This window comes from Ursus americanus, chromosome 5 (genome assembly GCF_024610735.1).
Source record: "Ursus americanus isolate L20-20 chromosome 5, mUrsAme1.1.p, whole genome shotgun sequence".
Lineage (NCBI taxonomy): Eukaryota > Metazoa > Chordata > Mammalia > Carnivora > Ursidae > Ursus > Ursus americanus.
The window spans coordinates 61,031,383-61,059,135 of record NC_142131.1 but is presented as its reverse complement, the minus strand read 5'-3'; the positions used below and the strand labels follow the sequence as shown (position 1 = coordinate 61,059,135).

Sequence of the window (27,753 nt, the reverse complement as noted above, 5' to 3'; positions counted from 1 at the left end):
ATTTGGAAAGTTAATTCTAAGTAAAATGACTGTAATAAATATTCAGACAGAGTTTAGGTAACAAAGGAAATGCCAATGCATGGCTTCACATGGTCATCAAAGATTCTGTGACAAATCTACTTTCATCCCTTCCAAATTACCCCAACAGTCCAGGGGAAACATGGGCTAGACGAAAGTCATTCCTTCTAGACCCAAAATTGTCACTTGCTGGATCAATCACATCACATACTCCTTTGTTAAGAAATGAAAAAATTAGATTAGAAAATCTTCTCCTGGACTAATATTTTCACCTAAAACTAAAGTTGTGAAATCTTGTAATTTGTATTCAGAAACCAGTCACACCATTATAACAATGTACATATGTTTAGTCCTCCTTGGAGAGAAAAACCAAAAAAACCTCCCAAATTATGAACTCTTCATACATTCCAACAAATACATATATATATATATATTTTTTAATAAATCAAACACAGGAGTCAAAGAGACTGTAAATCATGCAACATTGTCTTTTATTATATATGGGTTTTAAAAATTATTTCCTCAATTTCTCCATACACAGGCAAAAGTAAGTATACTGTTTAACATACTAGAACTGGGAAATATTGACCATTGCCTAGAGGAGGGAAAATTATCCCTAAAACACGCTTAACCAGGAGGCCAATTCATCTGCCGACCTCCAAGAACATGGAGATGAACATGATAGACAGACTGTCCCCCATCTGAACCTTCATTCACCACCATTCGATAACCCTTCTTCAGGCCCAGATCAGCAGCACATTTCTTGCCAACAATCATTAAATGTCCAAGAAGCTGGAAAAGAAAAAAAAAGTGTCTTAAGCACAGGCACTTTATAAATTCTTGCCATTAAATAACATACTACCAAGATGAAATATTAAAAGATCACCAAGTTGAAACATATCCCTCTGGGCAAATATTTGCAAACTCTTAATACTAATATAACACAATTTACAATTAAAAAGCCATTAAGATAGGTATTTACTCATTACTAACTCCAATAAACAAGTTCGACATAAATCTGCTCAATTAAAACGATTTTAGAGTCATTTTCCAAGTGGGTATTTAAATGTTCCTAATAGGGTGCCTGGCTGGCTCAATTGGTTAAGCGACTGCCTTCTCCTCAGGTCATGATCCCAGAGTCCTGTGATCGTGCCCCACATCAGGCTCCCTGCTTGGGGGGTGGGGGGGCTGCTTCTCCCTCTCCTTGCTGCTCCCCCTGCTGTGCTCTCTCCCTCTTTATCAAATAAATAAATTTTTAAAAAGAAAATCTAAAAAAAAAAAAAAAAAAGAGAGAAAGAAAAAACATCATCCCCTATATGATGTACTGTTTATTGAGGAAAAATGAATGTCATCAATTATTCCTTGTTAGGAACTATTTTGTTGAAGAATTGGTGATGATGGATGTTAACCTGACTATGGTGATCATCTCAAAATATATATATATCAAACCATTATGTTGTACACCTAAAACTAACATAATGTGTTGACTATATCTCAATTTTAAAAAATCAAACTATTTCTACATTGCACTGATTCCCAAAGGATTGTCTCGTTTTTTCCCCTCAATAGCTGCCTCAGGAAAATGAAAATATGACATCACTTTGAGGTCAAAATTTACTCTCCCAAATTTAAAAAAAAAAGGCAAGAAAATAAATTGTTTTGGTAAATTTACTTACACTTTCATCATCATCTTCTGCTACAGAAATCTGGGATATATGTTTCTTGGGTATCACCAGAAAATGAGTTGGTGCTTGAGGGGAAATGTCATGGAAAGCAAGACACTAGAGAAAAGGGGGGAAAAATCAGTTTTAGTATATCATATAATAGGTTAAATTTATTCTTTCACACTAGCCCCATGGGAGGCACTGTAGTTGATGCTAAGAAATCAGAAGTGTACACAATACATGTGATCCCATGGTTACTTTCATGCAACTTAGTCTAATGGGAAGGCTGATCTTAAACAAATAAAGGTAATAGATCCTACCTACACGTTACAAAGGAAAAGTAGAGAGTAAAACAAATGATTACCACAGAAAAACCCAATTTTGACTGGGGGATCACAGACAAACCACTCTGAGGTAGGGATATTTAAAGTGAGATCCAAAAGTTAAGTAGAAATTAGGCATACTAATCCTTGTCTACCTTTTCAGTTTGATCTCATGTAACTTTTCCTGCTCAAATCACAATGTCTTTCATCTCCACACTCCCAGGCTTTTTTCAAAATCCCTTCCCTCTATTTCAATGGTCCCCTCTCCCCTCAACCCCAACTTTTGTCTAACTTAACCTGATATTCATTCCTCAGCTCCCAGCATATATAAAATTTCTGAAAGCAATGTTTTCTCTCCCCACCTTCCCTAGGTTAGGAGTCCTGATTGTGCAGTTTCCTGGTTTTTTCCTTTACTGCAGTGACCAGCTTTGTAATGATGCATTTGTCTGATATTTTGACTAATACTTATTTCTTCCCACCTTACTCAACTATTTCAGTAATATAACTTTTGTCTTTTGTAGAAATGAAGATAAGTAGCGTTTAAACAAATTACATACCACATGAACATTTTTTTCTCTTGTTCTCTACTGAAGGTGGAAGCTGCTTAATAGGACCTTCCCTGCTCAACGGTCACAGAACTAATTCTATTTAGCACTCCACACAAAATGCTGTATCATTTAGACTGCTTCATGCAGTTACACTGCTGGGTCTTTGGTGGTTCAAAAATCAGTATTTCAGTCATCATTTATAAAAATCAAGTGAAAATATTTAAAAAGAACTACGCATTTTATAGAACAAAAGAACTTCCCTACTAGTAACAAAGGTATCTAAATAAAATTCACCTAGAGGAATCTAATTAAATCTTAGGTAACATTTTGAATCTAAGAACGCTACCAGGAGTATAAAAAGAATGTATCCCTTAAATTCCATATTTTTTAAAGTTAATTTAACAAAGTTAATTTCTGTCTAAATCAGCCAACCTTCTGCCCAGCTTTTTATTTGAGATCCAAACTAATAAATTCAAGTGCCCAGTACGTATTTTACACAAGATGTCACATCTACTTGGCCCTCCTAAAACAGAATTTCACCTACGATTAAGTCAACAAAAACTACGTGCTTAGTTCCTTGGTATAAAATTGCTTCCTGTGAAATAGGAAAGTAAACTTTGCTACCGGGCGGGGCCAAAGGGAAGCAAATCTCAAAAGACGACCCACTCCCTGTCCGAGTCCGCGGCCCGAGCAGGATGGGGGTGGGGTGGGGTTGACTAGCAGGCCCTCGCGGAGGCGGACCTGCGGCCCCGCGCGGCCCCACGCCCCCCGCCACCCCGAGGCCGCGGGCCCCCGGCCGTCTCACGCAACGTGGCGCGGACTGGCGCCCGGGAAAGCCAAGACCGGGAGATTGTGCGCGGGAGATCGAAGAGATTGGGCCCTAGTCAGGGCGCGATCGGATTTCTCCCTGTCAGGCAGAGCGCTGGCGAGATTGTGAGATTCCTGACACGGGCGAGGTCCGAGGCAGCCGCGGAGCCGGCGGGCGCCCACGCCGAGGAGCCAGCGTGTCCTCCACACGCGCCCCGACCCCGCGGTGCTGGCCCCGCGGGCGCCCGGCAGCCTGAACCCGCGCCCCAGGCTGATAATGCGTAACCGGAGCGCCGGCACGCGCCGACAGGCGGCCTCGGAGCAGCCGCGGCCCTGCCCGCTGGCTGGGGGCCCGCAGCAGAGGCCCCGCGGGGCAGCCGAGTCCCTTCCCTTCGCGACGCGACCCGACCCTTTCCCTTCCGTCCGCGGGAAACCCGCGTGTTCACGGGAGACTGCCCTACTTCAGCCCTCCAGGGAGGCGACGCCTGGGGTCTACCTGGTCATCCTCAAAAATGATTTTGGCTGGGATTTCCTTGCGAATGATCTTCCCGAAGATCGTGTCGCCACCAGGCCGCGCGGCCTGAGCCTTGGCGATCTCATCTGCCATCTCGGCCTCCCTCCCGCGCGACCGCCCCGGGGAGAAGCTCGAGAGGAAGGAGGAGCCGGGGCTGCTGGCAGAGGGCGGGAGTGCACAGCCAAGCCTGCGCGGGGACCGCTGCTCGGGCGTCCGGGCTGGCCGTGCGCGTGCGCGTGCGCGCTGGCGACCTGCGCTGCGGCTGCGGAGAGCGCGCGGGAGCTTCCAAGAACCGCCCGACGAGACCCGGCGGAAGGGAGGTTCCTGCCTCGAGACTCTAGGCAGCCACACCGAGGTCGTTTTTTCTTTCTTTAGTGTGTCTTGGGGAGTGGAGTTTCTGTATACGCTCTTCTTCACTTGCTTTTTGGACACTTGTAGGAAAAATTAGATACTGTAACTGAAAAGGTTTGATAATGCAAGCAATGCTGGTCGTGTTTGCTGTCTGAGACACCTTAACACTTAATTTCTCCGCTACAGAAGGTCTTGGTTCCGATAAGCCCTCCTTGCACCAGTGTTTTTCTCCCTCTAGCAGTGGTTCTCACTGCACGTTAAAATCACTTGGGGAGCTTTTGAAAAATCCTCTTGAACCTGGCCGAAATCTAGATCAATTAAATCATACTCCGGGGTTGGGACCCAGGCATCAGTAGTTTGTAATCCTCCCTCCCCTGTGCACCAGACTTCTTCCCAGAAGTAATCACCATAATGTAACATGCCCCACCTTAAAGAGGAAAGCCTGCCTTAACTTGACATACCCCTTCATAACTTTGCTGCTTTTTAAAACTTTTCTTTATTCTTTGTCCACTTTCTCATTTTTTAAACCCATTTCCCTCTTGCCAGTGTTGTTAAGAACCTCCACTTATAAAATTCTATGCACATTTCCATTTCTTATCATACTAGACCTCTTGGCATTATTTCCTAATGTTGATCATTTCCTCTTTTCAGGAATAGTCTTCTTTGGTAGTCTTGTCTCCTACTCCTCTGGATGCTATTTTTTCCTTCACACACTTCACAGACAGACTTTCTCCTTCCAGACTTCTCAATGGGTTCCATTCTTGGCCATCTTTTCTAGATAACACTTAATTTCCACATGCTCTTAATTATAGCTCCAGGACTACCCTATATGATAATACTTTGCCAGTTTGTCTTGTCCCCTTCCAATAAAAATTATTGATAGCGGATCCCTTGAATCTCAAAAGTGACTCATTTGCTGCTGTTGCTATCAAAGACATTACTAGGACAATAGGCAATATCTAAATAATATCTATAAATTAGATAGTAGCTTTGAAAGTTGTGTTAATTTCCTCACATAACCACTGCAAAACTATCAAATTAGGGGTGGGGGTCTTATAATTTAGGTTACTAACGTGTTTCCAGGTGATGCATTTGCTGCTTGCCCCAGAATCATACTTTTAGGCCCACTGATATAAAAGACTGTCTTTTTTTTGGTCAGAATAAAAAACACTGAAGTATTTAGGAGTATAGGAGTATCGCGTCTGCAGCTCACTTTCAAACAGTAAAGAAATTTAAAAATTTTTCCTATAGAGAGAGATAGAAAAAGATAAAGTGATTGTAGTCAAATGTTAGTTAACATTTGGGGAATCTGAGTGAGGGGTATATGCAAATTCTATTCTTGCAACTTTCCTGTAAGACTGAAATTGTCAACATAGAAAGTTAAAAAGGAGATATATACTGGTTTGGATAACAAATGTGGTCACCTTTCACTAAGGCTTTATCATCTGCAGAACAATGATTCTCCAGTATGTATCTCCTGACCTACCTTTCCCCTTAATTCCAGATTGGCCTATGGTATGTATTACCACTTACTCACCACCTCCATATGGATGTCTATCAGGTATTTCAAATTTATTTTTACTCTTTGCCCAACAAACAAACAAAAAAACCTCTTCCTGCAGCGTTCTATATCTACCATAATACCATTCACCAAATTGTTCAAGTCAAAAGCCATGAAATCATCCTTAACTCTTCTCTCTTATACTGGGCATTACATATCATGAATCTAATCACTTTTCACCTCTTCTACTATAGCACCCTAATCCAAGCCACTGTCATATTTTGCCTGGAGTACTTTGAGAGCCTCCTAGCTAGGTTCTGCTTCCACTGTAGTCAGTTTGCCATTCAGCACACAAAGTGATTTTTGTAAAATATAAATCATGATCTCACTCTCCTGCTGGTAAGGCATTTCATCTCAGAATTAAATCCAAAATCCTTACCTTGTATTATAGGGTTCTTACATGATCAGGCCCATGGCTGCTTCTACTTCATTTCCTTCCATTTCAACCTTATTGACCAGCTTCAATTAAACTGGGTATGGTAGGCAGAAGATGCCTGTGTCCTAATCTCTGGAACCTGCTAATATGCTATGTTACCTGGTAAAGGGGATTTCCAGATGTCATTAAAGAAAGGATTTCGTGGTGGGTGAGATTCCTGGATTGTCCAGGTAGGCCCAGTTTAATCACAGGGGCCTTCATAAGTGAAAGAGGGACACAAGAGAGGGAGGAGATATGACGATGGAAACAGAGGTGACAGTCAAAGATTGAAGATGCTTTACTGTTGGCTTTTAAGATGGTAGGGGCCACAAACAGGTAACATTCTGGAAGTCAGAAGTCTGAGTTTCATTGCACTAAAATCATGGTGTTAGCAGGGCTGCATTCCTTCTAGAGGCTCTAGGGGAGAACATTTCCCTTACCTTCTAGAAGCTACCTGCATTTCTTGGCTTAAGGCCCTTTCCTCTATCTTCAGAACCAGCAGCAGGACATCTTCAAACCTCTCCCTGACTCTGCTTCCTTCTTCCACTTATAAGGATCCTTGTGATTACATTGGGCTCACCAGATAATCCAGGAAAATTTTCCCATCTCAAAAGACTTAGTTTAATCACATCTGCAAAGTCCCTTTTGTCATAAAAGGTAACATATTCAGAAGTTCCTAGGATTTAAACAGGGACAGCTTTTGGAGGCCTGTATTCTCCCTACTTATAGCTCCATGAACTTATGTGAGGAACAAATTGGAATTCTTGTTTAGTTCTGGGTCTCACACTTGAGCTGTTAAAAATCAGGACATATTCCTAGAATAACCAAAATAGTTAACCTCGTTTATGGAACAGCTGAAGGAACCATACAGATTTATCTAAAAGAAGAGAAGCTTTAGTACTGAACTGATTTTGGCCCTATGAGAACTTTATTTTCAACTATTGGCAGATATGGGGTTTTGGTTAACTGAATATAGGACCCTAGTTAGCCAGAAATTATAACAACAAATTATGAATTTTCAGGAAATTGGGCAATGATTCTAAACTGGAAATGAAAATAAGCATTTACAATCATTCTTTAAAAATTAGGCACTATAATGTAATGTCACAAGATCATCTATTGTCTCCTATATAAAAGTCAGTACCGAGTATATTTGGTTTAATTGCTTGGTTATGTAAACACTCATCTGCAAATCTAATGAATTATAATTTTAAAAGTCAGTTATTATCTTGCTATTATGATGACTTGCAATATTCTTTAAAATTACATAACTCACAGAGAAGGAAAAAGGTCTTTAAGATCCTTTGCTTCAAACGGCGCCTAGGTTGGCTCAGTCCCTTAAGGGTCGGCTAGAGTCACGATCCCAGGGTCCTGGGATTGCGCACTGCTTGGGGCTCCCTGCTCAGCGTAGCCTTGCTTCTCCCTCCCCTCTGTTGCTCCCTCTGCTCGTGCTTTCCCTCTGTCTCTCTCTCTGTCAAATACATAAAATCTTTTTTTTTTTTTTAAGATCTTTTGCTTCAAGTCGTTCATTCCTACTAAAAAGTAGTTTTACCTAAAAATTAACCTGAAAGGCTGTGAAGTAGGGAAGGCAAACGATTATGCGATGGGGGAAAGGTTGAAATTTTTCTTGAAGTTTGCAAGGTCCTAAGTTAAAATGTACTTAAATAACATTTCTGACAGCTTAACCAGCAAAACCAAGCAATAGGGTTAGGTGAATAAGCAGGATGTGTAGAGGGTAGGACTAGGTTTCCAGGTCAGGCATAGGGATTTGTGTCCCAGATCTCCATTTACTAGCCCTGTGGTTTTGTTTTGTTTTGTTTTTTAAGAGTCATTTATTTATTTGAGAGAGACAGTGTGTGCACATGAGCACCTGAGCAGGGGGAGGAGCGGAGGGAGAGGGAGGAAGGAAGCGACTCCACGCTGAGGGTGGAACTCAAGGTGGGGGGGGGAGCACAATCTCACTACCCAAAGATCGTTAAGCTGAAGTCAAGAGTTGTCAGTTTAACCGACTGAGTCACCCAGGCATCCCACTGGCCTGTGGTCTTGAGCACGTTTTCCGGGAATTAATTGAGAGAATGTACAAATAGCGCTTTGGGAAGCCAGAATTCCAATTAACGGCAACTATACTTCTTAGGGCTTGGCTCTTACTTATGCACTTTCACAAGGAGACAGTCGCAACCGGGAAATATTTAACATAAAGGTTCTTTAATAGATAACCGCAACCCCCAAAGAAGAGGTAATAACGTAAGACGTCGAAGCCATCCATTAAATGTCAACCCACCCTCAGCCACCTGACTGCCTCGGAAGAGACCGGACATGACTCTGCCCCTAACTAACATGGCGTCCAGGTAAGTTCCGTTCTCCTCTCCAGTATTTGGGCTCCGCAGTTTCTCGCGGCCTTACCAGACTGCTGCGGTTTAGCAAATTTGTCTCCAATGTCCCTCTGTGGGAGGCGGGGCTACAAAGGGGAATCTGCGCAGTGATTGGTTGCGTCACTTTAGGAACGTGCCTTAGGGGAGTTGGATAGTCCACTCCGGTCAGTGATTGGTTGCCGAGTGACGGGGCGAAGCGATCGCTGGAGAGGGGTAGCCACCGAGGTGAGGAGAGCCATGAGCCAGGCGGCAAAGGTGACAGGGCCCAGGGAGGGTGTGGGTGCGTTGCTGACGGGGAGGGAAAACCGGCGGCCTTGCGCAGGTTGCCTGGAATTTCAGTAAGTGTGGGTTCAGGACCCTCCACAGAGCTTGTGAACGTTGCCGCTGAGGAGCCCAGAGACCACCTGCGAAGGGCGATGGAGGGTTTGTACTGGTGCGAGGAGGGAGGGTGGCACCAGTGCTTCCCCACTCGCCTCCTGGGGTCCCAAAGTGTTTGTTTCTGCGTCATGCAAGTTCTACTCCCGTTTCATCCCCACACCGAGTGTTCGAGAGACCTTTTTCACATCGTTGAGAGGCAGAGGAGACGCCAAAGGCAGCCCGGCGCTGCAACCATGTAATAAGTGAAAGGTCCGATGAGGTGTAAAGTTTAGTCAGGTAGCCGGAAGGTACACCGAAGTGTGGCAGCCGAGGAAACTGAGTCCCGGCGGAATCCCTTGCCTAAAATCAACACCCACGGAGACAGAGCAGAGATCCTTGAGACCTGAGTGCTTGGAATGAGCTTGGGAAGTGATGGCCCCGGCGGGTGCTTCCCAGAGGACCCGATGTCAGATTCATTCCTTGTCAAACTGATGCACGTTCCTGCCTGGCGCACACTTCTCAGGGACTAGCATCCCCGAATTTCAATAACAGCATGGCCTGTTCGGTCCTGTCTCTGTCACTGGCTGCAATATAAGCATGGAAAAGGGGGGAAAGGCCTGTTACAGTAGTGAAGAAAAGCAGTGCTTATGGTTGATCAATAATAAGGCACCACCAAGAGGTGCCTCCTGTACTATACTGACTTTGGTGTTCTCAGTACATTTTAGTATATGTCACAACACCAGTAGAAACAGTTGTAAAGAGTTCTTCAGATAATTTATTGAGTGTCCATAATAGCTATCAGTAATACCTTACAGCCAACATTTAGCCTACACTGTCTAGGCATAGTGGATGCAAAGATAAACGGACCACCTTTGCCTTCATAAAGAAATTTAGCAGGAAGGGAGATTTTGAATCAGAAATACAGTGTATTTTGTGAGTTTACAGCTGGAATTTAACCCCTCCAGAGGGATGCAAAAAAAAAAAAAAAAAAATCTTTTAGGACTCCTGGGTTGCTGAGTCAGTTGAGCATCCTACATTTGTCTCAGTCAGGTCGTGATCTCAGGATCATGAGTTGGAGCCCACTTAAAAAAAAAGTCTCATAGAATTAAAGGTTGATACCTGAAGTTTGATTAGAAATTAGTTAGAAGAAGAGAGGAAAGAGTATTCCAGAAAGAGCAAGTAGTATATGGAAAGTCCTTGAAGTGGAAAGTTGCTTGGAAAACTTGAATATGAAAGAAATTAGGTAAGATTCCAAAAACACTTTTGGGGAGACCTACCATATATAGAAGATTCTTATGGTAAGTGTAAAGGATACATAGACTTTGAGGAAGTATGGGACCATAGCAAATAATCATTTGATTCATATACTAAGTAGTTAAGTGCCCAGTGCTGTGGTTGCACTCAGGAAGGGCATATAACCCAAATTTAGAAGAGATGGGTAAGTCTATCTAAAGTGAGACCTAGTTCAGAAATTTTCCTATACACCCTTAATATTAACCCATTATGTAAGAAAATTGAGACATAAAGGTTGAGTAACTTGTCCAAGCTTGCATTAAGTGGCAGTGTCCCGTTCCAACTGATCTGTCTGTAGAGAATCCACTTTCCATATACATTACCTGAATTATCTAATTACTATAAATGAGGAACATAATCTGTGACCTAGTTTTCTTCATTTTAATAAAAATTTATTGACTCCAAGGTGGTATTAGCTCTTATAGCTCCAAGACAGTATTTATGACATTTTCTTTTTCTTATACTAGTTCTATTATTTTAAACTTTTACTTAAATGCCAGTTAGTTAACTTAGAGTGTCATTTTCAATTCAGGTGTACACTATAGTGATTCAGCACTTCCATAAGACACATGGTTCTCAGCACAGCAAGTGCACTCCTTCATCCCCATCACCTGTTTAATCCACCCCCCCCCAATCAGTTTGTTCCCTATAGTTAAGAGTCTCTTTCTTGGTTTGCCTCTCCCTTTCCCCCCCCCTTTACTTATTAGTTTTGCTTCTTAAATCCCACATATGAGTGAAATCATATGGTATTTGTCTTTCTCTGACTTATTTTGCTTAGCATACTTTCTAGCTCCATCCACATCATTGCAAATGGCAAGCTTTCATTCTTTTTTATGGCTGAGTAATATTCCATTGTATATTTATATGCCACTTTATCCATTCATCAGTCGATGGATGCTTAGCGTGTTTCCATAATTTTGCTATTGTAAGTAATGCTTATTTACTTCAGGGTGCATATAACCCTTTGAATTAGTATTTTTGTATTCCATGGGTAAATACCTAGTAGCGTAGTTGCTGGATCATAGGGTAGTTCTGTTTTTAACTTTTTGAAGAACCTCTGCACTGTTTTCCAGAGTGGCGGCACCAGCTTGCATTCTCACCAGCAGAGCAAGAGGGTTCCCATTTCTCCGCATCCTCACCAATATCTGTTGTTTCTTGTGTTTTTGAGTTTAGCCATCCTGAGGTGATATGCCTTGTAGTTTTGATTTGCATATCTCTGATGATGAGTGATGTTGAGCATCCTTTCATGTGTCTGTTGGCCATCTGTATGTCTTCTTTGGAAAGATGTCTGTTCATGTCTTCTAGCCCTCTTTTAACTGGATTATTCATTTTTTGGGTGTTGAGTTTTATAAGTTCTTTGTCTAGTTTAGATAACCCTTTAACAGATATGTCATTTGCAAATATCTTCTCTCATTCTGTAGGCTGCCTTTTAGTTTTATTGATTGTTTCCTTTGCTGTGCAAAAGCTTTTTATTGTGATGTACCACCAATAGTTATTTTTGTTCTTGTTTCCCTTGCCTCAGGAGATATATCTAGAAAGAAGTTGCTACAGCTGATGTCAAAGAGGTTACTGCCTGTGTTCTCCTCTTGAACTTTTATGCCTTCATGTTTTATATCCAGGTCCTTAATCCATTTTGAATTTATTTTTGCATATGCTAGTTCTTAAATTAGGGATGCTGGCTGTTGTATTAATGAATTACTTTCTTTTTTGCCTAAACAACATGTAAAATGATTAGATTTACTTAACTTTCCACTTTGCTTTTGATCCATGCAACTCGTCTTCTACCAGTCTTGTAATATTAAACTGTAATATTAAATTTCTATGATATTCTATTACCTTTAAAATCCATATTTCTACAAACAATCTTTTCAAGGCCGTCTCAGCTTTTATTGTGAAACACCTCAAAATTCTTTCAATCTCTAGACATCTCAGTTCCAAAGCCACTTCCATATTTTTAGGTACTCATTATAGCAGTACCCCGCTCCCCAGTACTAACATCTGTATTAGTTTCCGGTGGCTGTTCTAACAAAGCATCACAAAATGGGTGGCTTAAAGCAACAGAAAGGCATTGTCTCCACAGTTCTGGAGGCTAGAAGTCTGAAATGAATGTGCCAGCAGAGCCATGCTTCCTCTGAAACTGGGTAGAACCTTGACTTCTTCCTAGCTTCTGAGGGTGGTCATCAATCCTTGATGTTCATTGGCTTGTTGGCTTGCTGGCTCACTCTTGCATCACTCTAATCTCTGCTTCCATCTTCACATGGCAATCTGAGTCTCTGTGTTCACATGGCATTTGCTCCTTCTTTTAAGGATACTGGTCATATTGTATTAGAGCCCACTTTAATGACTGCATCTTAACTCAGTTCATCTGCAAAGACCCTATTTCCAAATAAAGTCACATTTTACAGGTACTAGGAATTAGGATTTCAGCATGTCCTTTGTGGGAACATAATTCAAGCTATAACAGTATAAGTATGCCACATTTTATTTACCTATTCATGAATTGATAGAAATTTGAGTCATTTCTACTTTTTGACTGTTGTGAATAATGCTGCTATGATCGTTCATGTACAAGTTTTTTTGTAAACATATGTTTTCATTTCTCTTGGGTATATATCTAAGTGTAGAATTACTAGATCAGGTGATAACATTATTTAACTTTTGAGCAATTGCCAAACTGTTTTCCAAACAGCTGCAACATTTTACATTCCCACCAACAATGTATGAGTTCCAATTTTCCCACATTCTTGCCAATACTCGTTACTGATTTTCTTTTTCATTGCAGATCATGCTTCTGGCTTAAGTGTACTTCACTGAGATTTAAATTTGTATTTCCCAGATGCCAAATCATATTGAGCATTTTTTCATGGCCTTGATGACCATTTGTCTATCTTTAGAAGAATGTCTATTGAAATCCTTTGTCTGTGTTTTTATTGTTGAGTTGTAAAAGTTCTTTAAATGTTCCAGATAATAGCCCCTTACCAGATCTATGGTTTGCAAATATTTTCTTCCAGTCAGGGCTTGTCTTATCTCTTTTTTGATAATGTCCTTTCCCTTTCTCTTTCTAAAATGATTTTTTTAGGTTTTATAAAGTTGATAAATGCGTAAGGTTTAAGAAATCAAAGTGTTACACAGAAACCAATAGGTGTGTACTTCCATCTACATACTCCCAATTCCTGCTCCCCAGAGATAAGTGCTTTTATTCATTTTAGCTATTCTCACATTTACTTCCATACTTCTAAAGAACATATTTAAACTGCTACTCACAGGTTTTTTTTTTACTTTTTGAAGACATTGTTTACTGACTTTTAACAATAGGAGTTGATGAGTAAGCTTCCCCCTTATACCTTAGTCCTCTCAGTTACAAATTTTGGTGAATTAGTTTTCATTTTTTTAAGTTACTATGATTGTATAAAATTGTCCACAGCTGAGTCCTCTCATATATGATTACATTGTCTTTCTTCTCTAATTCTTTGTTTTTCTTGAAATTAATAACCTTGTTTTTATTATCATTGGTTAGCTTCCTACTTATCTGTTCCCAAAATCAGTATCAGTTTGATTTTTTTTCCTGAGAACAGCTTTTCTAGAGCAGTTCAACCTTTTGCTATAGTGTAGACTAGTTGCTTTGTGGGCTGGCTGCACAAATGCTGACCCTTATTTGTCCTTCATCATCTTTTCTATGTTGGATCACCTGTCTCACTGGTTCTCATGTTTTTTTTCTTTTGTAGTTCATCCCCTTGTTGTAGAGCACATTGTTCTGTAGCTTTACAAGAAAGGATGTATGGCAGATAAGACACTTCGCATTTTCAAAAATGTCTGTTTGCCTTTGCAGTTAAATGATAATTTGTCTATGTATGGTATTCTACGCTGGACTTTTTTTTTTTTTTTTTTTTGGGTGGGCAGCAAAGCGAAGTTTATTGAGTGATAGTAAAGTGATAGTACAAAGCTCCCAAAGAGGGAGGGGATCCGAGAGGTTGCTCTGGACAGTCTTTTTTAAACTTGAAGATTTTATACCATTGTCTTCTCACAGTGATTCTATTAGAAGTCAGGTGTCATTCTGATTTTCTATCCTTTCTACATGAACTGCTTTTTATCTTTGAGATTTTTCATTTTATTAGCATTGTGCTGAACTTATGATGAGCTATGGTATGGGTTTTGTGTTGGGCACTTGGAGCTTTTTCAGTCAACTAACTGATGCACCTTACTTGGTGACATTTTCTTAATTTTTCCCTTTTTAATTTCTTTTGTCTGTTTTCTCTGTCTTTTTTTTTTTTTTTTTAGATTTATTTTTTTATTTGGCAGAGAAAGAGTGGGAAAGAGAGGGAGAGAGAATCTTAAGCAGACTCCATGTTGCGTGCAGAGCCTGACGCAGGGCTCCATCCCAGGACCCTGAGCCAAAATGAAGAGTTGGACATTTAACCAACTAAGACACCCAGGCGCCCCTCTGTTCTTTCTTGTTGGAAATCCTGTTAATGTAATTGTTGGTCCATCTAGACTACTTCCTTAATTTTCTTTTTCCCTCCTCAATTTCTATCTGAGTTTTTATTCTACTTCTCTGTTGTTTTTCTCCCCTTAATATTTGCTGTTACTCATTTGGTATCTGAGAGCTTTGGGGTGTTTTCTGAATGTTCCTTTTTCGGTTTACTGTGTTTTCTTTTTGTTGCTATTCCATCTTTCCAGTCACTTATGTTTCTGAGGAAGTTCATTGTGGTTGTTTGATCTTTGTTTTGTTGTGTTTTTATGTTTTTTGCTTCATATTTCCTGTTTCTGTTTTGGTGTCTGCCTTTGATGTTATAGGTTTTCTAATATATGTAAATACCTGAAACAATGCCTAGCACCCAGGGTATACTTCGTAAATAAATACTAGATATTTTATCTAGTGGATTGGAGGGAAGGAAGAAATAGTGGCAGAGTGACAAATCTGTGTTAAGTAGTTTAAGCAAGAGATGGGAGGGTCTGAACTTAAATAATTTTCATGAATGGAGAACATCAAAACATTAGAGAGACATTCCGAAGATTTCCACATGAAGAGTAATATAAATTTAAAGAATTGCCTAGAGATTTCAAGCTTGAGAAACTCAGTGTCTTCTATTCTCTGAAATTGAAAAGACAGGCGAAAAGACAATATCAGGGGAACAATATTGAGTACTTTATTAAACTTGAGAAATGTGAGGTAGGCATGGCCTAACACTAAAGCCTCTACACACTCTGTCTTCTACCAAAATGTCAGGCTCTTCTATTTTTTAATACTGAGTGAATATTCTAATAGTCTTAGAATATTCGTAAGTCTCAGCGTTCCACTTCTCTTTGGGAAATCACAATTACGCTTTCCTAAATTATCTGAAACACCTTCCTTTTGTGGTCTCTTAAGATTTAATAAGTTCATGAGTTTGTGTATATATGTGTAAAACTTTAAGAGCAGGTGAAGGCCTCAATATGTTAAGAAAAGTGAGAACAAATACATACCATACTGACAAAGTTTGTTACTTTAGCAGACTGGTTTTGGCAGGGGGATTATCAACTTTTTAACCATCCTTCCCCCCCCCCAAAGAACTTGGTATTATTTTCGTAAATCTAATTTTTTTTAAATTTAAAGATAAATAACAAAGGGAAAGTTGTTTTGGCAAACCCTAGTTTTCACCAGCTATTTTGAGATAGTCTAAGTAATAAACAGAAAAGAAATACCTTATAATCCTTGTAATTATTTATATAATTTATATTTATATAATGTAAAATTTTTTTCTTTTGAGGTCTGAATTCTAATTTTTTTTTTTTACAGGTTTTACAGCTTTTTAAAACATTACACAGGACCAGACAACAGGTTTTTAAAAATGATACCAGAGCATTAGAAGGTAGGTTTATTTTTCACCACTTTGGAGTAAGTCAGTTCTTCAGATGGCTGCTAATATATCCAAGAGAACGTGTATGGTCAAGACCCATTTTAGAGAGTGATCTTCACATCTCTCCCCTAGTGTTGTTATGTTTAATAAAGATTAGTTTACGTTACACTACTTTGAGGAGTATCTACTTAAAGAAAAATTTTTAAAGATCAAGTTTTTTATAAAGAATCGGAAAAGATCAGGATTTCAGCATGCTCCATTGCTTGTCAAGCCATTAAACTTATTTCTGTATTATATAATCACATTTTCACACTCTCTAGGACCAGATACTTCCATATTATTAATTCCTTGTGTCATTCTAGAAGTGATAGAAGCTGTGAAAGAGAATCTATCCCAAATGCTTTTACAGATTTAGTATTTCACTGTTTTAAGTGGCGTCTATCATATCTGGAAGTTGTAGTTCTAAAGCTTAGGTTCTGTGTTGCTCATGTGCAGTATCTATCTTCATATATTTCTAAAACTCTTTAAGAGGGCACTTAGGTAGTATCCCTGCTGTCCTAAGAATTCAAGTTTTTCTAATTCACCAAGAATAATTTCTTGACTATTAAAGTATATGCTTCATATTGTATATGTTTTACCAAATTCGTTTAATTCTTCATATACCGCTATGGGGTAGGTACTGTTATAATTTGTTTTTTTCCAATGAGAAAACTGACAAAATGTGAAAGGATTTGTCCCACATCATACTAGTGAGAGGTAGAACTAGGATTTAGCCTAAGCAGTTTGGCTCCAAATCCCAAATCTTCAGCACCTTATATTGAAATATATAAAGCATAGAAGGAGGGTTTTCTGGCTATTATCCATCAACAGTACTTTAAGTGTTATTAAGTAGCATAAGAACAGTTAACATTGTGTAATTACTAAGCACCCTACGTGGGTTGTTCCATTAAATATACACAGCAACAATAAGGCAGTTGTCAGATTAGACTTAATTATGCTAATGATGCCAAAATATCAGTGGTTTATATGAACGAAGGTTTATTTATCACTCACTTTACATGCCAGCCAAAGTACTTTTATATATATTTTGGTGCTGTGTCTTTATTTTATTTGTGTGTGTGTGTGTGTGTGTGTGTGTGTGTATGTATGTGTGTATGTTTGTGTGTGTGTGTGTGGTTTAACATGCTTGTATGTATTGAGTTTGCCATCTTAAAGCATTTTAATATAAATTTTTAGATTCATGGAAAGAAAGTATTAAATGGGATTCATTAGACTCTGATAGCTAAAGGTATACAAATGCAATTGGAAGTAAAAAGCAGGAAACGAAAGTATTAGTTTATTAGAGTGTATTAGGTTTAATTAAAAATTTGCCAGCCTGTCAAAAGCTTTCCAGGACAGTTTTTTTTTTTAAATGTCTAATTTTTATAATTAGTTTCACATGGGGCAAAACTGTTTTGACTACTAGAGAAGTAGTCATTCATAACAAATAACATATAAATTCTTGGGACAGAAATTATAAATTAGAAGAGAAATAATTATATATATATTTTTTCCTTTCTCTAGCAGCCAGAATAAAGATAAATGAAGAATTCAAAAGTAATAAAAGTGAAACTTCTCCCAAGAAAATAGAAGAGGTATAGTAATTGAGTCTTTTAATTATGATAAAGCCCTTATAAATTTTTTTAGAAAATGACGAAAATAGAGGGGTTATATGAGATAAAAATTATTACTTGATAGTTAAAGGCATCACAACTATAGATAACCTTCACTTGTTTGGTATGGCTCACCTCTTCAGGGTCATCTGCTACACCCCTAAGACAGCAAGTTGCCGATGTACAGAACATGGATATAGCCATGATCAAAGCAAGAGTAGCTGAACCAACCCAGAAATCCACAGAAATTCTATCTTTACCTAAGGCAAGTGCCTAAAACTAAGGAGAATTAGTATTAGAACTACAGAAGGAATTTCTGTTCATTTAGCTCAGCTAGACAGACTTTTTTTTAATTCCTATCTCGGCAATGAAAGTTAAATCAGCCACAATTCATGAACTATTCTTGCTTTGCCTTTTGGTCACTTGCTCTAGTTGAAGAGTCAGTCAGCTGACACAGATCTGTGCGTTTCTTAATACTCCCAGTACATGTTCATTTTAAAAATGCACAATGATTCCTTTTTTGTATAAAATCATACTGCGTATACATACATATTGTCGCTTGTTTTGAGCTTCCTAAGTGTTTCTGTATCTAACTTTGTATAAATGTAGAGAAAGGACCCTTAGGAGGAAAACAGAAAATGGAAAATTATTTGCAGGGGCAGTTATAATTCCAAGAATTGGTTTGATAAAGAGGAAGGTACAAATTAGAGAAAATCTTCCATGTTTAATGAAATTTCTACATGTTAAAATTTTTTTTGATAAAAACGCGTTTATTTTTAGTAGAGAAAAATGCTGTTTTTAGAATAATAAATATCTGTAGTAATCAAGTTAATGAGTCAAGATGAGATAGCCTAAGTTTTTCTATCCCTCTGATATAAAGAAGAAAGGGAAAGACTTCATTTAACCATCTGAAAGGGCAAACAGGGACTGTGTAATTTTTATTCATGGCACAAGTTAAGATGAGATCATAATCAAGTCATAACTTGAAGAGAAGTTAAAAGATGTATACAAAAGTTTGTATTATTTGCTATTCAGTAGGCTGATTAATAACAATATGGTAATTATTTTTAAATTTTGAAATGATAAAAAATTTTTAAATAGACATGTCTTTATATAAACTGGGAAATGAACTACAATCTTCTGAATTTCTTTTACTTGTAAAGCACTAATTTAACGTTAAGCAGTCTAGAAATGACATATTTGTTATATAAAAATATATTTTGTATAATTCTGCGTAGATTAAATATTTATTAGTTTTTAGTTAATTACATTGTTATGTATTGGAAGGTTCATGAAGTCTTGGCACCAAAAAAAATCTTAGGTATCTTTTATACCAGCAGTTCTCAAACTGTCTGGTCTCAGGACCCTTTTACCTTCTTAAAAGTTGAGGACCTCAACCGCATTTCATGTGGTATGTCTTTCAATATTTACATTAGTAGAAATTAAAACAGATTTTTGAAATATGTATTTTTTTCTCTAAAAATAAGAAGCTCATTACATGGTAGCAAATACACTGTTCATGGAAAATAACTGTTTTCAAAACATTTAGTGAGAAGAGTGGGCACTCTGTTTTGCAAATTTCTTTCAAGTCTGGCTTAATAGAAGGCAGCTCAGTTCTCGTATCTGCTTCCTCATTCAATCTGGTGCAGTGTTTCTTAGGTTGAAATATATGAAGGAAATTCAGCCTCACACAGTTAAGTAGTTGAAAAAGAGTAGGAGTATATAATAGCCTTTTCAAATAAATTGTGAATATTCTTTGATACTACACCTCAACAATAGTGAACTTCCTTAAAGGTTAGTTGCATTATGGAACTCTAATCTGTTAGACCAATGCGTGAAGAGACATAGATAGGTAGGTAAGTAGATAGATAGATTCTTTTTTTTTTTTTTTTTTTTTTTTTGGCTCCAGGATTCATACAGACCACCACCTGCTCATCCTTTCTGATTTCCCCTTATCCCTTGTTAAGCCTTGTTTTCTGCCTTAGACCTATGAGTGAACTCAGTTTATGCACCTCCAATGGATGAGGGGGCCCATTTTCCCCATTTTTATTCTTTCTCTCTCCTGCTAAGTCCCTTCTCAGATCTGTTGGGAGTTGAAGCTTTGCTCTTCCACTCCTTCTCCATGTCAGTGAATGGCAGCTCCCACCTTTTAATGCTCGGACCAAAAAACTTGGTGCTCTCTTTCTTAATAGCTGTCTTTCTCTGACACTTAATATCCAACCAAAAAGAGCCAATTTTCTTGACTTCAAAATATATCCAGAATTCAACCACTTCTCATTCTCCCCATCATTACCTCCTAGTTCAAGCCACCATCATCTTTCTCTGGATTGTTACAACAGCCTCCTAGTGGGTCTCCCTGCTTCCTCCCTAACTTCCTACAGCCTATTCTCAGTACTTCTAAAGGCAGATTGAGCCTTTTAAATAACAAAGCATATCGCATCACTCCTTGTACTCACAACCCCATAGCTTCTCATCCCAAAGTAAAATCTAAACCCTTACCATGACCTATAAGACTGTATCATGTCACCTCTGTTAACTTCCCACCTCAGCCTCCTCCATCCCTCTTACTCTTACAGTCTCAGTGCATTGAAGGCACTTGAATTTACCAAGAACTTTCCTGTCTCAGGGCATTTATGCTGTTGCTTATTCCTAGGATATTCTTTTCCCACATGCCTTAAGTCTTCATTTAGTAGACCAATAGATTTAATCTGTCTTTCTCTTTGAATGGATCTTTTACCATGCATGATTTTGTAACATCTTGCATCATTGATTTGGAAAATACAGGTTCACCAAGTAATGCATATCTTCTAAATGTTAACATATTCAGTATGTAATACTTTAAAATTATATTTATTAATACTAATAGCTATCTCATCAGAAAAATCCTTAAGCATTGATAAACTATCAGGCTCATGGGGGCAGGTAATTTCCCTAGAATGCTGATTTTTTCTTGAAAACTTGAATTTTACCATTGTCAGCAAATACAGTTAGTTGTTTTCTTGAAGTAACAGTCAGCTCGTTCATTTTCAAGAAAATGTTTGCCAAATACCCAAGTCTAAATGATCATAGTTTATCTGTTGTTCATTCATATAAAGTGGTATTCCATGGAGAAAGCTCTACCTCTGCTCACAACTCAGTGCCGAAGGCTTTAGTATTAAGAAAATCATTTTGACTTCATGGTATCTGAAAGGGTCTCAAGGTCCCTCAAGCTTTGAGAATCTTTGTTCTAGTCCACTTCTTCATTTTGCATATGATAAGTTCTGAAACTTAAAGAGAGTAGGTTATTAATCCAAGGCTTTATATTTAATGATAGAACTATGGAATCCAAGTATTCCAACTCCTAGTTCAGTATTATTTCTAATGTTTAGAACATCCAACACTATAAAAGAATGATTCAACCCTCTCCCAAAGAAAACAGCATTTTAAACATATAAGATATATATTCCAACAAAAAAATACTCTGAATCTATTTTGGAACAAAATATGGAATGGATGGATAAAAGGTAAAAGTACACATATGTCTGAGTTTTCTGTGTGCTTGGAATGGTTACAAAAAGTTAAAGGCAGTATTACCCAAAAAGAAATAACAGTAAACCTACAGTTTTCAAAAGCAGTGCATTCATAAGGACCATTGAAAAAATATCCAAAGGATTTATTCTGTTTGGTTTTCTTAACAGCTAATAAAAATAGGTTCCGATGTTGAATTGTTACTCAGAACATCTGTTATACAAGGTATTCACACAGACCACAATACACTGAGTAAGTAAAATTAAAGAAAAATATTTTCTGACTTCATTGTACTTTAAAATATTGAGCAATTGTAGCACTTTTAATGCTGGTTAGTAAAACAGCTTGATTTTGCCAGACAGTATGGTATATCTTGTATATATTTGTAAGGCTACCATTTTAAATGCTAGATTATAAAACTTTGCTTTACTAGATTTTTGTCTTTGCCTTGTTTTAATTTATTTTTTCTTTTTAATTTTAACCACTGGTTATATTACACAACTGTAGTTACAAAGACAGTATGTCTAGTTTTTCATCATGGTTATTTGGAGTTCTTAACTATTGTGTTATCATTTATCACCCTACTTAAACTGTCTATTTCTTTACCTTTTATTCTGTGATTAGAGTTATTTTAAAAATGATTGTAGGAAATGGAAATATAGTTGAGGATCCTCCATTATACCTCCAGACTCCTTGTAGGACTTCAGCAGAATTTTCATTTCACATTATATTTTGTTTTCAGTGCCTAAAGTATCTTTGGGGACAACAACAACAAAAAAAATGATATTCATATTTTTGAAAGGCTTTTTTTTAAAGTGAACTATCGAAGTGTAACATACAAACAGAAGAGTGCACAATTTATAACTATAAAGCCAGTGAATTTTTATAGTGATATCCCTGTAACCAACATCTACAGTAAGCTACTTAATAATATTACCAGAATCTCCAAAACCCCTCATGTCCTCATGTCTTCCAGATACCCCCTCCCAACAAGCTAACCAGTATCCTATTAATACTATAGACTTTTAATATAATAAAACGTTTGAACTTCATATATATGGAATCATATAGGATTACTGTTTTGTCTAGTTTCTTTCAACATTGTGTTTGTGAGATTAATCTATATTGTACAGCAACATTTCTATGACTCTTGTTTCAATATACCACAGTTTATCCTTCCTGTTCATTTGGGTTGCTCCTAGTTCTGGAGTATAATGAATATTGATGCTTTATTGAATATGCCTTTTAGTTTAAAATTTATACATATATGAAAAGTAAAATTTACACATATATTTACACATACATGTACGTATGTGTAAACATATATATGAACACACGCATATACACACACACACACACAGACACACACTCACACATACACGATTGACTCTTGAATAGTGCAGGGGCTAGGGTTGCTGACCTCCTGCACATTAGAAAGTTCACGTATAGGGGCTCCTGGATGGCTCAACTGGTTAAGCGTCTGACTGTTGATTTCGGCTCAGGTCATGATCTCAGGGTCCTGGGATAGAGACCCATGTCAGACTCTGCGCTGCTCGTGTAGCCTGCTTAAGGTTCTCTCTCCTCGGTGCACCTGGGTGGCTCAGTCATTATGCGTCGCCTTTGGCTCAGGTCGTGATCCCAGTGTCCTGGGATCGGGCTCCCTGCTCAGCAGGAAGCCTGCTTCTCCCTCTCCCACTCCCCCTGCTTGTGTTCCCTCTCTCGCTGTGTCTCTCTCTGCCAAATAAATAAAATCTTTAAAAAAAAAAGTTTCTCTCTCCTCTGTCCCTCCCCACTGCTTGATCTCTTTCTCTCAAAAAAAAAAAAAAAAAAAAAAAAAAAAAAAAATTCATGTAAAACTTTTGACTACCCCAAAACTTAACTACTGATAGCCAACTGTTAATGAGAAGCCTTACTGATAACATAAACAGTACATTAACACATATTTTATATGTTAAATGTATTATATACTATAGTCTTACAATAAAGTAAGCTGGAAAAAAGAGAATGTTATTAAAATCATAAGAAGAAAAGACATTTATAGTGCTCCACTGTATTTATCAAAAAAAAATTAATGTATGATACTACTAACCAGTTTTCCCAAAGTGGTTAGACTAATTTACACTTCCAGCAGCGGTGTCTGGCTCCAGTTGCTTGATGTCCTCACCAACACTTGCTACTCTGCATCTTTAATTGTAGCCTTTCTGGTAGTTGTGATAATGGTATTGCGTTGTGATCTTAATTTACATTTCTTTGGTAACTAATGAAGTACTAGCACCTTTTCAGTTGTTAAATGGCCATTTGGATATTCTCTTATATGACATGTCTGTTCAAGTCTTTTTCCCATTTTTCCAAGAGGTTATCTGCCTTTTGTTATTGATTTGAAGAAATTCTTTGTGTGTTCTGAATATATATTCTTTGTTGGATATGTGTATTAAAAGAATCTTCTATTAATGGCTTGCTTTTTGTTTTGGTAATGTTGTCTTTTGATAAGAAGTTCTTAATGTGATCCAGTTTGTCTGTTTTTTCATTTATGGTGGTACTTTTGAGCCCTGTTTAAGAAATTTTGGCTGTTTCAAGCAAGGTCATAAAAAGATTCTCCTGTGCTTTCTTCCCAGAGCTTTATTGTTTTATCGTTTCCATTTGGTTATTTATCAACTAGAGTTGATTTTTGTATATGGTGTGAGATAGAAGTAAAGATTTCTTTTTTAATTGAGGTACAGTTGACACAATGTTATGTTAGTTTCTGGTGCACAACATAGTGATATGACAACACTGTACATGCTATGCTAATCCCTGGTCTAGCTACCATTTGTCACCACACAGTACTATTACACTGCCATTCACAATATTCCCTGTTCCATACCTTTTATCCCTGTGACTTATTTATTCCATAACTGGAAGCCTGTACCTCCCACTTCCCTTCAACCCTTTTGGCCCATTCCCCCACCACTGTCCCCTCCAGCAACCACCAGTTTGTTCTCTGTATTTATAGGTCTCTTTCTGCTTTCTTTATTCGTTGTTGTTGTTGTTGTTGTTTGGTTCCAAATAGAAGTGAAATCATAAACTCTTTGCCAAAAATTATTTTTTTAGGGGTACCTGGGTGGCTCAGTCATGAACCATCTGCCTTCGGCTCAGGTCATGTTCCTGGGATCGAGCCCCACATCGGGCTCCCTGCTCAGCACAAAGCCTGCTTCTCCTTCTCCCATTCCCCCTGCTGGTGTTCCCTCTCTCTCACTGTGTCTCTCTCTGTCCAATAAATAAATAAAAGCTTTAAAAAAATTATTATTTTACATGTGAATGTCCAGTTAATCCAGCATCGTTTATTGAGAAGACCAGTTCTCCCCACTGCAATGCAGGATCACCTTTGTTGTAAAATCAAATAACTATATATGCAGATATCTGTTTCTGAACTTTATAATCCATGTAATTAGTTTCTCTATCCATGGATCATTTGCCGTAATGTCTTAATTATTACACTCTCATAATAAATCTTGATATTTAGTAGTATAAGTCCTATAGAGCTTTAAAGTTATTTTAGTTCATGAGAATTTATCAGAAATTATTAGATTTGAGTTGTATTTATAAGAGCAGTAAACGTAGTTAATCTAAAGTGCAGATTTTAGTCATCATCTTTAATCTTAATAATGATCTTTAGAGCTTTTGTATAATATAGCCAATATTTTATACAGGTAGTCATAGCTAAATGTTATTTTTATCATTTTAAAAAAAGGTTTTTTATTTATATTAATGAAAATTTAGTTTATTTCAACTAACTAAATTTGATATCTGTATTTCAGATGCCTGGTTTTAGATGTGACAATATTAATTTAAATTTCTTTTTATCTGTTGGTTTTCTATATAATTTAATTTTCCCACAAGGTTGAAAATTTTGACTCTTTCATGGTAATAGGTATAAAATGCTATATTACCTTAATAATGGCCTCATTCTTTCTATTGAGAGATATATGGGTCTGTTTTTCTTAATTTATTTCTATGAGTCCAAGATATAACAAATTTGATTTTTTAATCTCTGTTTTACAATTACTTTAAAGCAAATCTCTCCACAAATTTTAGCAGTATGTGTATTGATATACAGAAATTAATTAAAATTTGGCTACTTGGCTAAAAAGTAGAGTTGTGATAGTGTGTTTCTAAAAAATATCAGATAATGTCCCAACATGAAAAATAATAGAAATTGAAAATAATAAAATTAAACTTCATCTGCAAGAATAATCACCAAGTTCCGAAACAGATAGATGAATTCTAAGTCCGTGTCTCTTTTTCCTTCCCTTTCAAATAATAACTACAGTGGAAATAAAATATGAACACCTACCAAGAAATCTTTATACTAAATAACTTCTCATTTTTTCCCTTTTATTTTTCTTTTAAGTAAGCACCATGCCCAATATGGGGCTGAACTCACGACCCTGAGATCAAGAGTCACATGCTCAACTGACTGAGCCAACCAGGTGCCCCTCTCATTTTTCCCTTTTTAAAAAAAATCACATCTCTATCCTTGCAGATAATTAAAGTTTCTTTATTACAGACCTAATAATTTCATCATTTGAGCAAAACTCATTTTTTAAAAGTTTGTAAAATGTCAGGGGCGCCTGGGTGGCACAGCGGTTAAAAGCGTCTACCTTCGGCTCAGGGCGTGATCCCGGCGTTGTGGGATCGAGCCCCACATCGGGCTCTTCCGCTATAAGCCTGCTTCTTTCTCTCCCACTCCCCCTGCTTGTGTTCCCTCTCTCGCTGGCTGTCTCTATCTCTGTCAAATAAATAAATAAAATCTTAAAAAAAAAAAAAAAAGTTTGTAAAATGGCAGCATTTTATTTTAATTTTTTAATGCATTATAGTTAACATACAGTGTTATGTTGGTTTCAGTATACGATATAGTGACTCAACAGTTCTATACATTGCTCAGTGCTCATCATGGTAAGTGTACTTTTTTAATCTCCTTCACCTGTTTTACCCTTCCCCTTGCCCACCTCCCTTTGGTAATCATCAATTTATTCTCTAGTGTTAAGAGTCTGTTTTTTGGTTTGTCTCTTTTTTTCTTCATTTGTTTCTTAAATTCCACATACGACTGAAATTGTATGCTATTTCTCTTTCTCTGACTAATTTCACTTAGCATATACTCTCTAGATCCATCCATATTGTAGGAAATTGCAAGATTTCATTCTTTTTATTGCTGAATAATATGCCATCATATACATGTATACCACATCATCTTTATCCATTCATCTATTGGTGAATACTTGGGCTGCTTCCATAATTTGGATATTGTAAATAATGCTGCAGTAAACATAGGGGTGCATATATCTTTACAAATTAGTGTTTTCTTATTCTTTGTGTAAATACCCACTAGTGGAATTACTGGCTTATAGAGTGGTTGTGTTTTTTAATTTTTTGAGGACCCTCCATACTGTTTTCCTCAGTGGCTACACCAGTTTGCATTCCCACCAATAGTGCATGAAGGTTCCTTTTTCTCCACATCCTCTCCAACACCTGTAGTTTACTGTCTTTTTTATTTTAACCCTTCTGACAAGTGTGAGGTGATATCTCATTGTGGTTTAGATTTGCATTTTCCTGGTGATGAGTGATATTGAGCATTTTTTAGTGTTTCTGTTGGCCATCTGTATATCTTTGGAGAAATGTCTATTCATCTGCCCATTTTTAAATGGATTTTTTGGGTTTTTGGTGTTGAGTTGTATCAGTTCTTTATATATTTTGGATACTAACCCTTTATCAGATATGTCATTTGCAAATATCTTCTCCCATTTTAGTTTTGTTGATTCATTATTTTTAAAATCTTTTCAAATATTGGGGAAACTGGGGCAGGACAAGTGAAAAAAATATTAGGGAAACTAGGGAAATTATTTTTCTTTCCATGTATTCCCTACTTTTTTCTGTGTTTTGTCTAGTTTGTTTTTTGGTATCTCAGGTACATGAATTTGGATTAATCATAATCTTTGATTCATACCATTTTCATCATTGGTCTAGCCTAGCCTTCCCTAGATAGTGTATAGAAAAATAATAACTATGAGAAAAATACTGAAATTATCCCCTTGTTCTACATGTGTTCATTGATTATTGACATTTCTCAAAGCCCTCTTTCTCATATGAACATTGGCAACTGGTTTTATTGTTGGCCTTTATCAAACACATATTTTATAGACAGTCACCAACTTTGTGAATAAGAAAAAAACTATGAATAAGAAAATATATAATGAACAACTTGTGAACAAGAAAACTCAGGGCTTCACATGGCTATATATTAATCATACTTCATTTCTAAACAGCATTATCCATTTTATTAAAATTTCTTCTCTGGCATACATGTGAAAGACAAAGTACATGTGTGTTATATTAAAAAAAAAAAAAAAAAGTTCCAGGAAACTATTCTTTATTTCGGGTGCATTTTTAAACTTCTGTTCTTTGGGGTTTTTTTATATTTGTCTTTGCCTGAAACTATCTTATGGTTTCTATTCTGAGGCAAGTTCAGGTGATCCAACAAACATTTATTGAATACAT

At 37.4% G+C, this 27,753-nt stretch overlaps 2 protein-coding genes across 3 annotated transcripts in view; one reads left to right on the top strand and one right to left on the bottom strand.

Moving 5' to 3' along the window:
* Positions 1 to 492: 492 nt before the first annotated feature.
* Positions 493 to 4,017, bottom strand: HINT1 (histidine triad nucleotide binding protein 1). Its single transcript, XM_045794792.2, has 3 exons — positions 3,857 to 4,017; positions 1,695 to 1,799; positions 493 to 810 (listed from the first exon to the last, which is right to left on the bottom strand). Exons 1-3 carry the CDS (start codon positions 3,965 to 3,967, stop codon positions 646 to 648), a joined length of 381 nt encoding a protein of 126 aa, XP_045650748.1. The 5' UTR covers positions 3,968 to 4,017; the 3' UTR covers positions 493 to 645.
* A 73-nt stretch (positions 4,018 to 4,090) lies between these two features.
* Positions 4,091 to 27,753, top strand: part of LYRM7 (LYR motif containing 7) — a 39,771-nt gene continuing 16,108 nt past the window's right edge. For both annotated transcript variants that reach the window (XR_015724580.1, XM_087862323.1), the window contains exons 1-6: positions 4,091 to 4,229; positions 8,414 to 8,549; positions 8,703 to 8,828; positions 16,000 to 16,072; positions 17,624 to 17,694; positions 21,390 to 21,471. Coding sequence is in view for 1 of the 2 variants with exons in the window: in XM_087862323.1 (XP_087718449.1) it covers positions 8,811 to 8,828; positions 16,000 to 16,072; positions 17,624 to 17,694; positions 21,390 to 21,471 (244 nt within the window). In the remaining variant the exon portion in view is untranslated. The remainder of the gene's footprint in view (positions 4,230 to 8,413; positions 8,550 to 8,702; positions 8,829 to 15,999; positions 16,073 to 17,623; positions 17,695 to 21,389; positions 21,472 to 27,753) is intronic.